The sequence below is a fragment of the Oncorhynchus kisutch genome, unplaced genomic scaffold, assembly GCF_002021735.2.
Source record: "Oncorhynchus kisutch isolate 150728-3 unplaced genomic scaffold, Okis_V2 Okis07a-Okis12b_hom, whole genome shotgun sequence".
In the NCBI taxonomy this organism is placed as follows: domain Eukaryota; kingdom Metazoa; phylum Chordata; class Actinopteri; order Salmoniformes; family Salmonidae; genus Oncorhynchus; species Oncorhynchus kisutch.
In genome coordinates this window covers 11,426,603-11,439,024 of record NW_022261984.1, presented here as the reverse complement: position 1 = coordinate 11,439,024, position 12,422 = coordinate 11,426,603, and the positions used below count along the sequence as shown (strand labels likewise).

Here is a 12,422-nt window from a genome sequence, read left to right as displayed (position 1 = left end):
ACATAAATATTAGTCTTAGAATTTATACAGCAACATGCCAACATTGTTTAGCATTATGTTGTCCAATAGGGGCATTTTTTCACTGTATTTATAGGGTTGCATCAGTTACAATGGGGGACTTTTATTTTGTAGGCGAACTGCCGATTCCACTATTGCTGCTCACGCCACACTGGTCCACTGATCCACAGATCCACATCGGAATGAAACCTGCGAGTCTCCGCTGTCCGCTCAGGCGGGAGAGGGGGAGAGGACGAACAACTATGAATGGTAGACCTACAATCTGCAGTATTTACAACTGTTGAATGGCAACTGATTTTTAGAATAGAAAACCCTCATGAGCGCAGTTACCGACACCTGTCATAACAGAGCTGCTATCTCTCACCCATTGGGGGAGACACGCCCGACACCTGTCATAACAGAGCTGCTATCTCTCACCCATTGGTGGTGAGACACGCCCGACACCTGTCATAACAGAGCTGCTATCTCTCACCCATTGGTGGTGAGACACGCCCGACACCTGTTATAACAGAGCTGCTATCTCTCACCCATTGGTGGTGAGACACGCCCGACACCTGTCATAACAGAGCTGCTATCTCTCACCCATTGGTGGTGAGACACGCCCGACACCTGTCATAACAGAGCTGCTATCTCTCACCCATTGGTGGTGAGACACGCCCGACACCTGTCATAACAGAGCTGCTATCTCTCACCCATTGGTGGTGAGACACGCCCGACACCTGTCATAACAGAGCTGCTATCTCTCACCCATTGGTGGTGATTCACACATTTGACCCTCTGATCATGGCACACCTCTTATATCTCACGCATTCTCACGCAAAATACTTTCTTGGTCTCCAAATGAATAACCATGTCGTAGCCTGATAGTGTTGGGCAGGCTAACTGCAACAGAGGAGGGACTGTATTCAGCTAAAACTGATCATTCAGACTTTATCAACTAGAACGTGTTATAATAGTGCATGAAGTGTCCTTCTAGAACAGACTGGATGTTAAACTGCGGAAGCTTCTAAGTTATATCATCAGACTCAGACTACAACAGACCACTGACTGCTCACTGCTGTAGTTCATTCAGCAAGCAGCCTGGAAACTCCAGAGACAATTTACACATCATAGTTTACACGTCATTAAGATTATAACTCCTATAGCTTTTTAAAAGACCGACCAAGCGACAGGCTTCATTCATAATGCATGAATGAAATGATAGTCATTGCCCTGGACTAAACTAACTGGGGCATGTTCTCTAATGTTGACTAAACCATCAGAAACAGGGAGGGACTAACCTGAACTTGTCAAGTGAGAAACGCTTATTCTAGTTGCAAAACATTTTGCACTATTGAATACACACTAAGAAGGTATGAAACGGTGTTCCTGCTGGTGACAACTACAAAAACACTATTTTCAGGAGCCAAACGCTGTCGAATGTTGCTGATAAGAAATGTCATGAATAGATGTGATTCCTTATTCTAAATGTCAGAGGCATGTTTGTCCTACATCTGTTCGAAAACGTTGCGTCTTGCTGAACCGCCCCCAATTAAGTTTTTATACACGGAAGTATAAGTGAAAGTAAAATAGGTATAGGGATACACACGGTCACTGTAGCAGCAGACAACTAGTAGATGTAATTGTCTATAGGAAATGCCAACACATTTACAGTCTAGTTTGATGTGTTTCCTAATATCCTTCCAGGTTGTATTACTATCATCCAGTGATCCACATAACATGAGGATGAACCCTGCTATTCTCCACTCAGGCGGAGAGAGAAAGACGAGTAAACGATAAGGTAGGCAACAATCTGCAATATAACTGTTCAATGGCTACGATTCTTGAAGAATATAACTTATAAATACCTCATCAGTGCCCAGTATAGCCCTATATAGGATGCAGCGAGTTTACGTCCTACAGTAGGTGGCTACAATGCGGAGCCCGGAAAAGAACAGGTGAATTCTTTAAGGGGGGTAGCCTACTTGTTTCCGGAAACCCTGTTACTGAAGGCATATATGTCTATAATCCGTTGTCCTTCCGATCGGATTGTGTGTGGATATCTTTATAGAACCCGTCTGAACCGAACTTTTCTCCAAACCAACTCCTATATTAGGCTACGAGAAAGCGCGTCTTGAGTCTTGAGCGCTGTCTGTCTACCACAGCCAAGGTGCCGGAGAAAAGTTCGGTTCAGACGGTTTCTATAGGTCTACAGATAACCACACATGATAGAATCCGGACCAACGGACAAGGAGTTATGGATTATCGATATTCAGTAACAGGATTTAAGGAAACAAGTAGCCTACCCGCCTACACAATTCTGCCAGTTATGTTCCAGGCTTCACATTGTAGCCACCAAGGACGCCAATGTGCGCATGCGAAACGTTCCATTATAGTGGTAAACATAGAAATAAGAATGAATAGAAGGTTCTTTCACTCCATTATAAGGACTTCTTATCACGTTACAAGATCCCTGTAACACGTAACGATTGTGTAATAGTTTGAGATGCCATTCCCTCAGAGGAGTTGTTTTATAATCCAGGAACATGTCAAGACCTGATCCTCAGAACATACCTACAATTAACCCTGTTGACTCATCAGTAGGAAATATTCGTTTTTCCTTTAGTCCATTCAACAACAATAGAGCTATAGGAGACTTGTTTCAACAGGATGTTGTATCTATTCCTTATGTCATGTTGGTCCATTCAACAACAATAGGAGCCTTGTTTCAACAGGATGTTGTATCTATTCCTTATGTCATGTTGGTCCATTCAACAACAATAGGAGCCTTGTTTCAACAGGATGTTGTATCTATTCCTTATGTCATGTTGGTCCATTCAACATCAATAGAGCTATAGGAGCCTTGTTTCAACAGGATGTTGTATCTATTCCTTATGTCATGTTGGTCCATTCAACAACAATAGGACAATAGGAACCTTGTTTCAACAGGATGTTGTATCTATTCCTTATGTCATGTTGGTCCATTCAACAACAATAGAACTATAGGAACCTTGTTTCAACAGGATGTTGTATCTATTCCTTATGTCATGTTGGTCCATTCAACAACAATAGGACAATAGGAACCTTGTTTCAACAGGATGTTGTATCTATTCCTTATGTCATGTTGGTCCATTCAACAACAATAGGAACCTTGTTTCAACAGGATGTTGTATCTATTCCTTATGTCATGTTGGTCCATTCAACAACAATAGGAACCTTGTTTCAACAGGATGTTGTATCTATTCCTTATGTCATGTTGGTCCATTCAACAACAATAGGAACCTTGTTTCAACAGGATGTTGTATCTATTCCTTATGTCATGTTGGTCCATTCAACAACAATAGAACTATAGGAACCTTGTTTCAACAGGATGTTGTATCTATTCCTTATGTCATGTTGGTCCATTCAACAACAATAGGAGCCTTGTTTCAACAGGATGTTGTGTCTATTCCTTATGTCATGTTGGTCCATTCAACAACAATAGAACTATAGGAACCTTGTTTCAACAGGATGTTGTATCTATTCCTTATGTCATGTTGGTCCATTCAACAACAATAGGACAATAGGAACCTTGTTTCAACAGGATGTTGTATCTATTCCTTATGTCATGTTGGTCCATTCAACAACAATAGAACTATAGGAACCTTGTTTCAACAGGATGTTGTATCTATTCCTTATGTCATGTTGGTCCATTCAACAACAATAGGACAATAGGAACCTTGTTTCAACAGGATGTTGTATCTATTCCTTATGTCATGTTGGTCCATTCAACAACAATAGGAACCTTGTTTCAACAGGATGTTGTATCTATTCCTTATGTCATGTTGGTCCATTCAACAACAATAGGAACCTTGTTTCAACAGGATGTTGTATCTATTCCTTATGTCATGTTGGTCCATTCAACAACAATAGAACTATAGGAACCTTGTTTCAACAGGATGTTGTATCTATTCCTTATGTCATGTTGGTCCATTCAACAACAATAGGAACCTTGTTTCAACAGGATGTTGTATCTATTCCTTATGTCATGTTGGTCCATTCAACAACAATAGGACAATAGGAGCCTTGTTTCAACAGGATGTTGTATCTATTCCTTATGTCATGTTGGTCCATTCAACAACAATAGGACAATAGGAACCTTGTTTCAACAGGATGTTGTATCTATTCCTTACATCATGCCCAATTGGAATGGTTTTATTGATAATATCTGTTGGGAAAAAGTTTGGATGTTTCCACACACATACCTGCTTATTATCAAAATTAAGGAAGTTTATTTTTCAATTATTCATAAATATCATCCTGCCATTTGTTGGGGTTCGTTCCTTGTTCCTTGTCAGTCATTGGCGAAATTAGCATTCAGACAATATTTAATTTTTTCAACTAAAATTAAGGAAGTCAGTTAAGAACAAATTCTTATTTTCAAAGACGGCCTACCGGGGTAGGTTAACAGTGGATAAACTGCCTTGTTCAACAACGTCATCATTAGCAATAAGAATGTTAAAATGTCAAATCAACTGTAAATCAACTCAATTATTTGGTTTGATGTTACTTAAAGGTGATTTTCATTTATTAAACTATGAATAGTTATCATATGTAATCTTTTAATGTCTTTATTCTCATTCATTCTGTAGATCCTGCATTTTTGGTAATGTAGGAAAACCATGTCAAATGAACGTTCAGAAGAATAACCAAAGGCACAATGGCAACCACTAAACAGACTGCTGTGAACTATGTCACAGATCGCAGACTGGACCTTATCAGATTGCTCAAGGATCTGACACTTATTGTTGACAACCTTCAGCAGCAGAGAGTTTTCCTTAATGAGGAAGTGGAAGTTATTAATAGTAAGGAGACAAGAAGTGACAAAGCCAGAGAAATACTGGACAGAGTCGTTAAAAAGGGAGAAGCTGCATGTTACAAGTTACTGGAGATTCTGTACATTACGAGACAGAGGACATTACTGGAGCCTTCCTCTGATTCAAAGGACAGACGGCAGCATGACCTGTACCACTGGATCAGCTGCTTCCCATTCAAGGAAGACCAAGAGGTGGACACTGGCATCCTTGAAGGTAGTGCAGAAGTACGGCAGAAAATAGACTTGTGTAGAAGAAGAACTTACATCCATTTACATGTTCTATTATTTCACCATTAACTCGATTTTATTGACCCCTTTCTTAGGCTCAATAAACTGTCACAGATATCAGACACAGCTGAAATGTAAAGCACGGAAGATCACAGAGGGTGCATGGAAACAAAGCTGTAGTCTCCTACCAGAGAGATGTAGAACTGAGGGGACTTTCTCTTATACCCCTGTTGTGTTAGATACAGACGTGCATTCATCTCTCTCTAAAATTAAAGTGAAGAGCAAAAGATGCAAGAAAGCTCGGCCTAAAAAACTAAAGAGCTTCATCCCCTTGGCCAAACAGGAAACATCCCCTGCTGAGCTGCTTAAAACACATGAGAAAAAAATCCTCCTGGTTGGAAAACCTGGAATTGGAAAAACAACAGTCGCCCATCAAATGTTGAACCTCTGGGCAGAGAAAGATCACAGAGAACTAGATTACATGTTTTATTTTGAGGTGAGAAACATTTCACACAGAAAACCCATGAGCCTGGAGGACCTTCTCTTTAACATGTACAGTGAGCCAAAAGACAGTAAAGAAGAAGTGTTACAGGATATTAAGAAGAACTCTGAAAACGTTGTCATCATATTTGATGGAATCACAGACCTCTCCTCTCTGTCGGTAGTAAAGGACCTTGTGGAGAACCTCCTCCCGGATGCAAAGGTTGTGACCACATGCAGACCAGATAGATCTGAAGACTTCCTGACAGACTGGCCCACAGACTGGTTCAGAGTGGAGGTGAAAGGGTTCAGTGATGAATCCATCAGGGCTTATTTAACACAGATGCTGAGTGCTGAGCCTGACTCCTTGAGCAGTGTGTTAAACAACCTAGAGTTGTTCAGTCTGTGCCATGTCCCAATGTACGCACTGATTGTGGTTGCCTGCATTTATTTCCCTACATCAGAGGCTTCTGAACAGACATGCACTATAACTGAAATGTACAGCAACATCCTCCGTCACTGCATCCAAAAACACAGTGGCAGACGACGTAAGGATATCGACATTTATCTCAAAGAAAACAGAGAGAAAATATTGTCTTTGGCAGAAATTGCTTTTGATGCAACAAATGAGAAAAACATGAACTTGACAACACTGAGTTGTGAAGAAAGCAGTGTCCATTTTGCGTTCTTGGGGGCATTTATGGTTAACATTTCACCCACAGCATCAGACACTTGCGCTGCATTTCTCCATTACACAATGCAGGAGTTCTTTGGTGCCCTTTGGCTCTTACAGAATCCAGACAAAATCAGAGAGGTTCTCGAGAAGTGCCAGACTGAACAGTGGAAACACACAAAACACTTGATTCCTTTCCTGTTTGGGCTTCTGAATGACAAGAATATTAGATTGGTAAACAGTCTAGTTCCAGCTGAACAGATCAAGAAGATGTCAGATTGGTTCTTCAAGGAAGTGGTGAACACATTTCTTCCATCTCAAGCAAACCAAGATCATGTAGAAGGTGGTGATCCTGAGTTTGAGATAGATCTTCTGTTTTTGTGTCAGTGCTTGTATGAATATCAGTCTACTGAGGCCTGTCAGCTTCTCCTGGACAAACTGGACTATCATCTAGACCTGAGTGGAGAACATCTTGATCCTCACCAGTGCTGTGCAGTCTCTTATGTGACAAGTCAGTCTGCAGAGAGAAAGGTTGGATTGGACCTGAACGGCTGCACTGTGTCAGACCAAGGAGTAAGGCTGATACTGGGCTCTCTGAAGAATGTCAGACATCTTGGGTAAGGTTGTTATCTGTGTACAAACTAACCTAGTCAAATAAAGATTGGTAATCACCAAACCATACAACTACTTTACTTCCTTGTTTGTCACATCTGATACCATTTGAGGTCAGGATACATCTCTCTGTAAATTGAAAAACTGTCTCAAGACTTTTCCCTACTGATTAAATCACCCCCGAATGCAACACACACTATCAGTAATTTACTGAGTTAGTTATTAAGATGACAAAACCTTTGGCTACTTCAAAAAATGTAAGATTTAAATTAAAAATCTAATCTGTTTTCTGATGATATATCTGACCCTTTAATGCATGTCAGACATCTTGGGTAATATTTGTTTTGTCTAATTCTAAGCAACCCATCTTTAAAAAAATATATCTTATATTCTCTTCCCTTCTGATACTGAGTTATAAACACTTCTTTGTCATGCTACTTTGAAATAATCTGAATAATCTAATTTATAATCTATTCTCTTTTAAAGACCATCCTCTGATGATTCATCTGACCCCTCAATGTTGTGTCAACTCTGGACAACTTTGCTGAGCAGTGAGGCAGAGATGGACTTCACCAGCTTACTTGGTATCTGTGGAAATGAGTTGCACCTTCCAGTCCAGGGTGAAGGACGAGTGTTTGAGAGAGCAGAAGAAGTGATGACACAGAGTCTAGAGAGGGTTCATCTCTGTCTACACTGGGATCAGAGAACTGTTCTCAGTAAAGCTCTCAGCAAAACCATCTTAAAGTGTCTACCAAATATCAACAAACTCAGGTGAGTATCATCCAGCACCATATCGGTCAGTGATCAGTATCATCCTGCAACATGTCGGTCAGTGATCAGTATCATCCAGCTCAATATCGGTCAGTGATCAGTATCATCCTGCAACATGTCGGTCAGCGATCAGTATCATCCAGCTCAATATCGGTCAGTCATCAGTATCATCCTGCAACATGTCGGTCAGTGATCAGTATCATCCTGCAACATGTCGGTCAGTGATCAGTATCATCAAGCAACATATCGGTCAGCGATCAGTATCATCCAGCACCATATCGGTCAGTGATCAGTATCATCCTGCAACATGTCGGTCAGTGATCAGTATCATCCAGCTCAATATCGGTCAGTGATCAGTATCATCCTGCAACATGTCGGTCAGCGATCAGTATCATCCAGCTCAATATCGGTCAGTCATCAGTATCATCCTGCAACATGTCGGTCAGTGATCAGTATCATCCTGCAACATGTCGGTCAGTGATCAGTATCATCCAGCAACATGTCGGTCAGCGATCAGTATCATCCAGCAACATGTGTCTGTTTCTGTTGTTATAATGCAGTGCAGTATGTCTGTTTCTGTTGTTGTAGTGCAGTATGTCTGTTTCTGTTGTTGTAGTGCAGTATGTCTGTTTCTGTTGTTGTAGTGCAGTATGTCTGTTTCTGTTGTTGTAGTGCAGTATGTCTGTTTCTGTTGTTATAGTGCAGTATGTCTGTTTCTGTTGTTATAGTGCAGTGCAGTATGTCTGTTTCTGTTGTTATAGTGTAGTGCAGTATGTCTGTTTCTGTTGTTGTAGTGCAGTATGTCTGTTTCTGTTGTTGTAGTGCAGTATGTAGATTTTGAAAAGGCTTTTAAAGTATGACTACAATAGATATATAAATGTCTGGACTTGTATCGCTCGTCGGAAGAAGTGGACCAAGGTGCAGCGTGTCACACCCTGACCATAGTTTGCTTTGTATGTTCCATGTTTTGGTTGGTCAGGATCTGAGTGGGCATTCTATGTTGTGTGTCTAGTTTGTCTGTTTCTGTGTTTGGCCTGATATGGTTCTCAATCAGAGGCAGGTGTTAGTCATTGTCTCTGATTGGGAACCATATTTAGGTAGCCTGTTTGGTGTTGGGTTTTGTGGGTGATTGTTTCTGTCTCTGTGTTTGTTGTACCAGATAGGGCTGTTTCGTAACACAGCGTGTTCATGATCTTTATTTCTCACTAGAACAACAAACAAAATGTCACAGAACAAAAAACAACATCCCACAACCTAAGGTGGGAAAACATGCTGCCTAAGTATGATTCCTAATCAGAGACAACGGTAGACAGCTGTCCCTGATTGAGAACACACTTCACTGCCCACATGAACAAATACTTTCACTTTACTATAGAATACTACAAGAAAGTATCCAAAACACTACAGTAAAGTCTGCAGTCTAGTGTGGTAGTATTTTTTAAAGAAGACATTACAACAACACAAGAGACACACATGACAACAGTATTCAGTCTGTAAAAGAGGCCGCAGTCACATTCTCCCTGCTTCTGAACATAGACATTCTTGTGTTTTATGGGTCACAGGTTTACCCCTCTACAACATCAGAGAAGATCCCCTGAAAGACTGGAGACAGAAGATAAAGCAGTCCTACTAGATTTGTGTCTACAAGCAGCACTAGATCACAGAGAAACATTCCAGAGAACTGTGAACACACTGCTGTCACTGTTCTCTGTGTATCAAACTGAGAGATATGACATCCTGCTGGATCTGTACTCTCATGTGAAGTACAATAGGAATCAAACAGCCAGGAGTATCCTTCCATCATTGCAGCCACTTTACCAGTCAGCTCCTGCAGTCTGGTCCATAGACCTCTCTGAGAGAAAGGCCTCCCTCCTCCTAGAAGTGCTGAAACTCCAACCAGAGAAGAAACCAGTAGAGCTGAAGGACTGGTCAGATGAAGAGAGTGAAGTGAGGAGTTTCCTTCAGTGTCTGTCCTACATCTCACAGCTGAGGTGAGTGAGTTTATCCAACAAGAGTCCATATATCACTGACCTGGTGTAGATAGTATTCATGTTTTACACTGTCTTTATCTTGTTAATACATTAACATGTGAAGAAGCTGTAGAAACTCTAATTCACTAGGGATTTAAATTGAACAAATTTCCAATTTATAGTTGTATTGTTTTAAAAGATGGAGTCATGTGGTGCTATTAGTTTTCAGTTCCCCAACCCTGTTACTCATATCAGTCCTCACCACTCACCTGTTTATCATCTCTGTTTTAAACTGTTTGTTCAGATTTTGTAATCAAAGTTCATAAAAGTAAATTATGTTAATCGGTCTGCAACCCAGAGGTTGTAAAGTTCTGGTCTTAAATTAAACAGACAGAATTCCCTGCTCACAATTGATCAAATCCAAGTTTATTAGCGAGAGCTCTGCTCTGCTATACAAAGACGTTCCTTATATAATATTCTCTTAACCTACGCACATACATACACACTAACATTTGGATTCTCTCTTTTTCTCCTGAAGTCCCACCAGTTTATTACCACGTAGCTGACAGTTTCAATCTCCCCCAGATGTCTCACCAGAGTTACAGTCGGGTCGGTTCAAACATGAGTTAATGAGACTCTTTGTTTTCGTTAGGCATACATTCCTCTCTTCCCAGGTCCACACAACATCTAATCCCTAATGGTTAAGTTTCAGGGTAGAATGATTGAATCATTTATCTTTAACCTTCATAAAATCTTTTAACAGATTTTCTCCACTGAAGGATAACACAAAGAGGAGAAAGAGAGAGAAGACATTCCTACTGAATCTGTGTCTTCAAGCAGCTCTCCATGAGAGAGGAACCATACAAACAACTGTAGAGAAAGTGTTGTTGCTGTCTAAAGTATATCACAATCAGAAATGTGATTTCCTGCTGGATCTGTGCTCACATGTGAAGGACTATGAGACTCAAACAGGCAGGAGTGTCCTTCCAGCATTACAGACAGTTTACCAGTTAGCTCCTGCAGTCTGGTCCATAGACCTCTCAGAGAGAAAGGCCTCCCTCCTCCTAGAAGTGCTGAAACTCCAACCAGAGAAGAAACCAGTAGAGCTGAAGGGCTGGTCAGATGAAGAGAGTGAAGTGAGGAGTTTCCTTCAGTGTCTGCCCTACATCTCACAGCTGAGGTGAGTCTGAACATGTGTAGTGGTTAGTGATTATGGATTGCTAGTGGTTATTATCTTGTAGAAACATTTGACATATTAAACTTCAAGTGTTGGTAAATATTGTATCATATTGTTAGAGAGGGGTAAAGGTAAAGATTTGTTGGGATGCCAGGCAGGTATTAACCCTGCAGAAAGGAAAAGAGTAGGATAGAGAGAGACCCACTACCAGACACACACACATCAGCAAAAGAGACTGTCTAGACTGTAGCCTGTTAGCCAGATAGCCAGTGGAGAGAAAAGATAAGACTCACCATATAAAACACCCATCACAGCACAGGGGGAACCCCACCAATAATACCTCATACAATAATGATGGCAGAGCAAATTAATGGCAACTTCATAGAAACAATTTACAATAATGAACCCAGTCATCAACATGAGAGGATTTGCAGTAATCTGTATTACCTCAACGTGGAGGAGTGCAGAGGGTATGAATGGTGGGGGGTCATAGACAAACAAAGGCCTTAAAATGTCCACAATCTTCTGGGCCACATGTCATTAGTACCACATCAATACAGTTCAAATAACAAGACACAATAAACTGGCAAGAAACCTCCCTTTAACTAAAATGTCAACCCAAATACGTCTGGCAGGGCAATGATAGTCCAGCCACTCTGAACCTCAAAGGGAAGACCATTGAAAACTATAATAATGTCTGCTGCTGTTTAAAGCACTGGAGAGGAGAGGGGAGAGAGAGGAGAGGAGAGGAGAGGAGAGGAGAGGAGAGGGCAGAGAGAGAGTGAGAGGGAAGAGAGAGAGAGGGAATGAGAGGGAAGAGAGAGAGAGTGAGAGGGAAGAGAGAGAGAGTGAGAGGGAAGATAGAGAGAGTGAGAGGGAAGATAGAGAGAGAGAGAGAAGAGAGTGAGAGGGAAGAGAGAGAGAGAGAGAAGAGAGTGAGAGGGAAGAGAGAGAGAGAGAGAGAGAGAGGGAAGAGAGAGAGTGAGAGGGAAGAGAGAGAGAGTGAGAGGGAAGAGAGAGAGAGTGAGAGGGAAGAGAGAGAGAGCGAGAGGGGAGAGAGAGAGAGAGACAGAGAGAGAGAGTGAGAGGGAAGAGAGAGAGAGGGAATGAGAGGGAAGAGAGAGAGAGTGAGAGGGAAGAGAGAGAGAGTGAGAGGGAAGATAGAGAGAGAGAGAGAGAGTGAGAGAGAAGAGAGTGAGAGGGAAGATAGAGAGAGAGAGAAGAGAGTGAGAGGGAAGAGAGAGAGAGAGAGAAGAGAGTGAGAGGGAAGAGAGAGGAGAGAGCGAGGGGGAAGAGAGAGAGAGAGAGGGAAGAGAGAGAGTGAGAGGGAAGAGAGAGAGAGTGAGAGGGAAAGAGAGAGAGAGTGAGAGGGAAGAGAGAGAGAGTGAGAGGGAAAGAGAGAGAGAGCGAGAGGGAGAGAGAGAGAGAGACAGAGAGAGAGAGTGAGAGGGAAGAGAGAGAGAGAGCGAGAGGGGAGAGAGAGAGAGTGAGAGGGAAGAGATGAGAGAGTAAGAGGAAGATAGAGAGAGAGAGTGAGAGGGGTAGATAGAGAGAGAGAGAAGAGAGTGAGAGGGAAGAGAGAGAGAGCGAGGGGGAGAGATAGAGAGAGAGTGAGGAGGGAGAGAGAGAGAGAGTGAGGGAGGGAAGAGAGAGAGAGAG

At 41.7% G+C, this 12,422-nt stretch overlaps 1 protein-coding gene across 1 annotated transcript; it reads left to right on the top strand.

Annotated features, from left to right (window-relative positions):
• The first annotated feature begins 1,585 nt into the window (after window positions 1–1,585).
• On the top strand, window positions 1,586–11,559 carry LOC109885850 (uncharacterized). Its single transcript, XM_031814796.1, has 6 exons — window positions 1,586–1,798; window positions 4,629–5,066; window positions 5,176–6,850; window positions 7,332–7,616; window positions 9,179–9,607; window positions 10,350–11,559. Exons 2-6 carry the CDS (start codon window positions 4,697–4,699, stop codon window positions 10,768–10,770), a joined length of 3,180 nt encoding a protein of 1,059 aa, XP_031670656.1. The 5' UTR covers window positions 1,586–1,798; window positions 4,629–4,696; the 3' UTR covers window positions 10,771–11,559.
• Window positions 11,560–12,422: the final 863 nt, after the last annotated feature.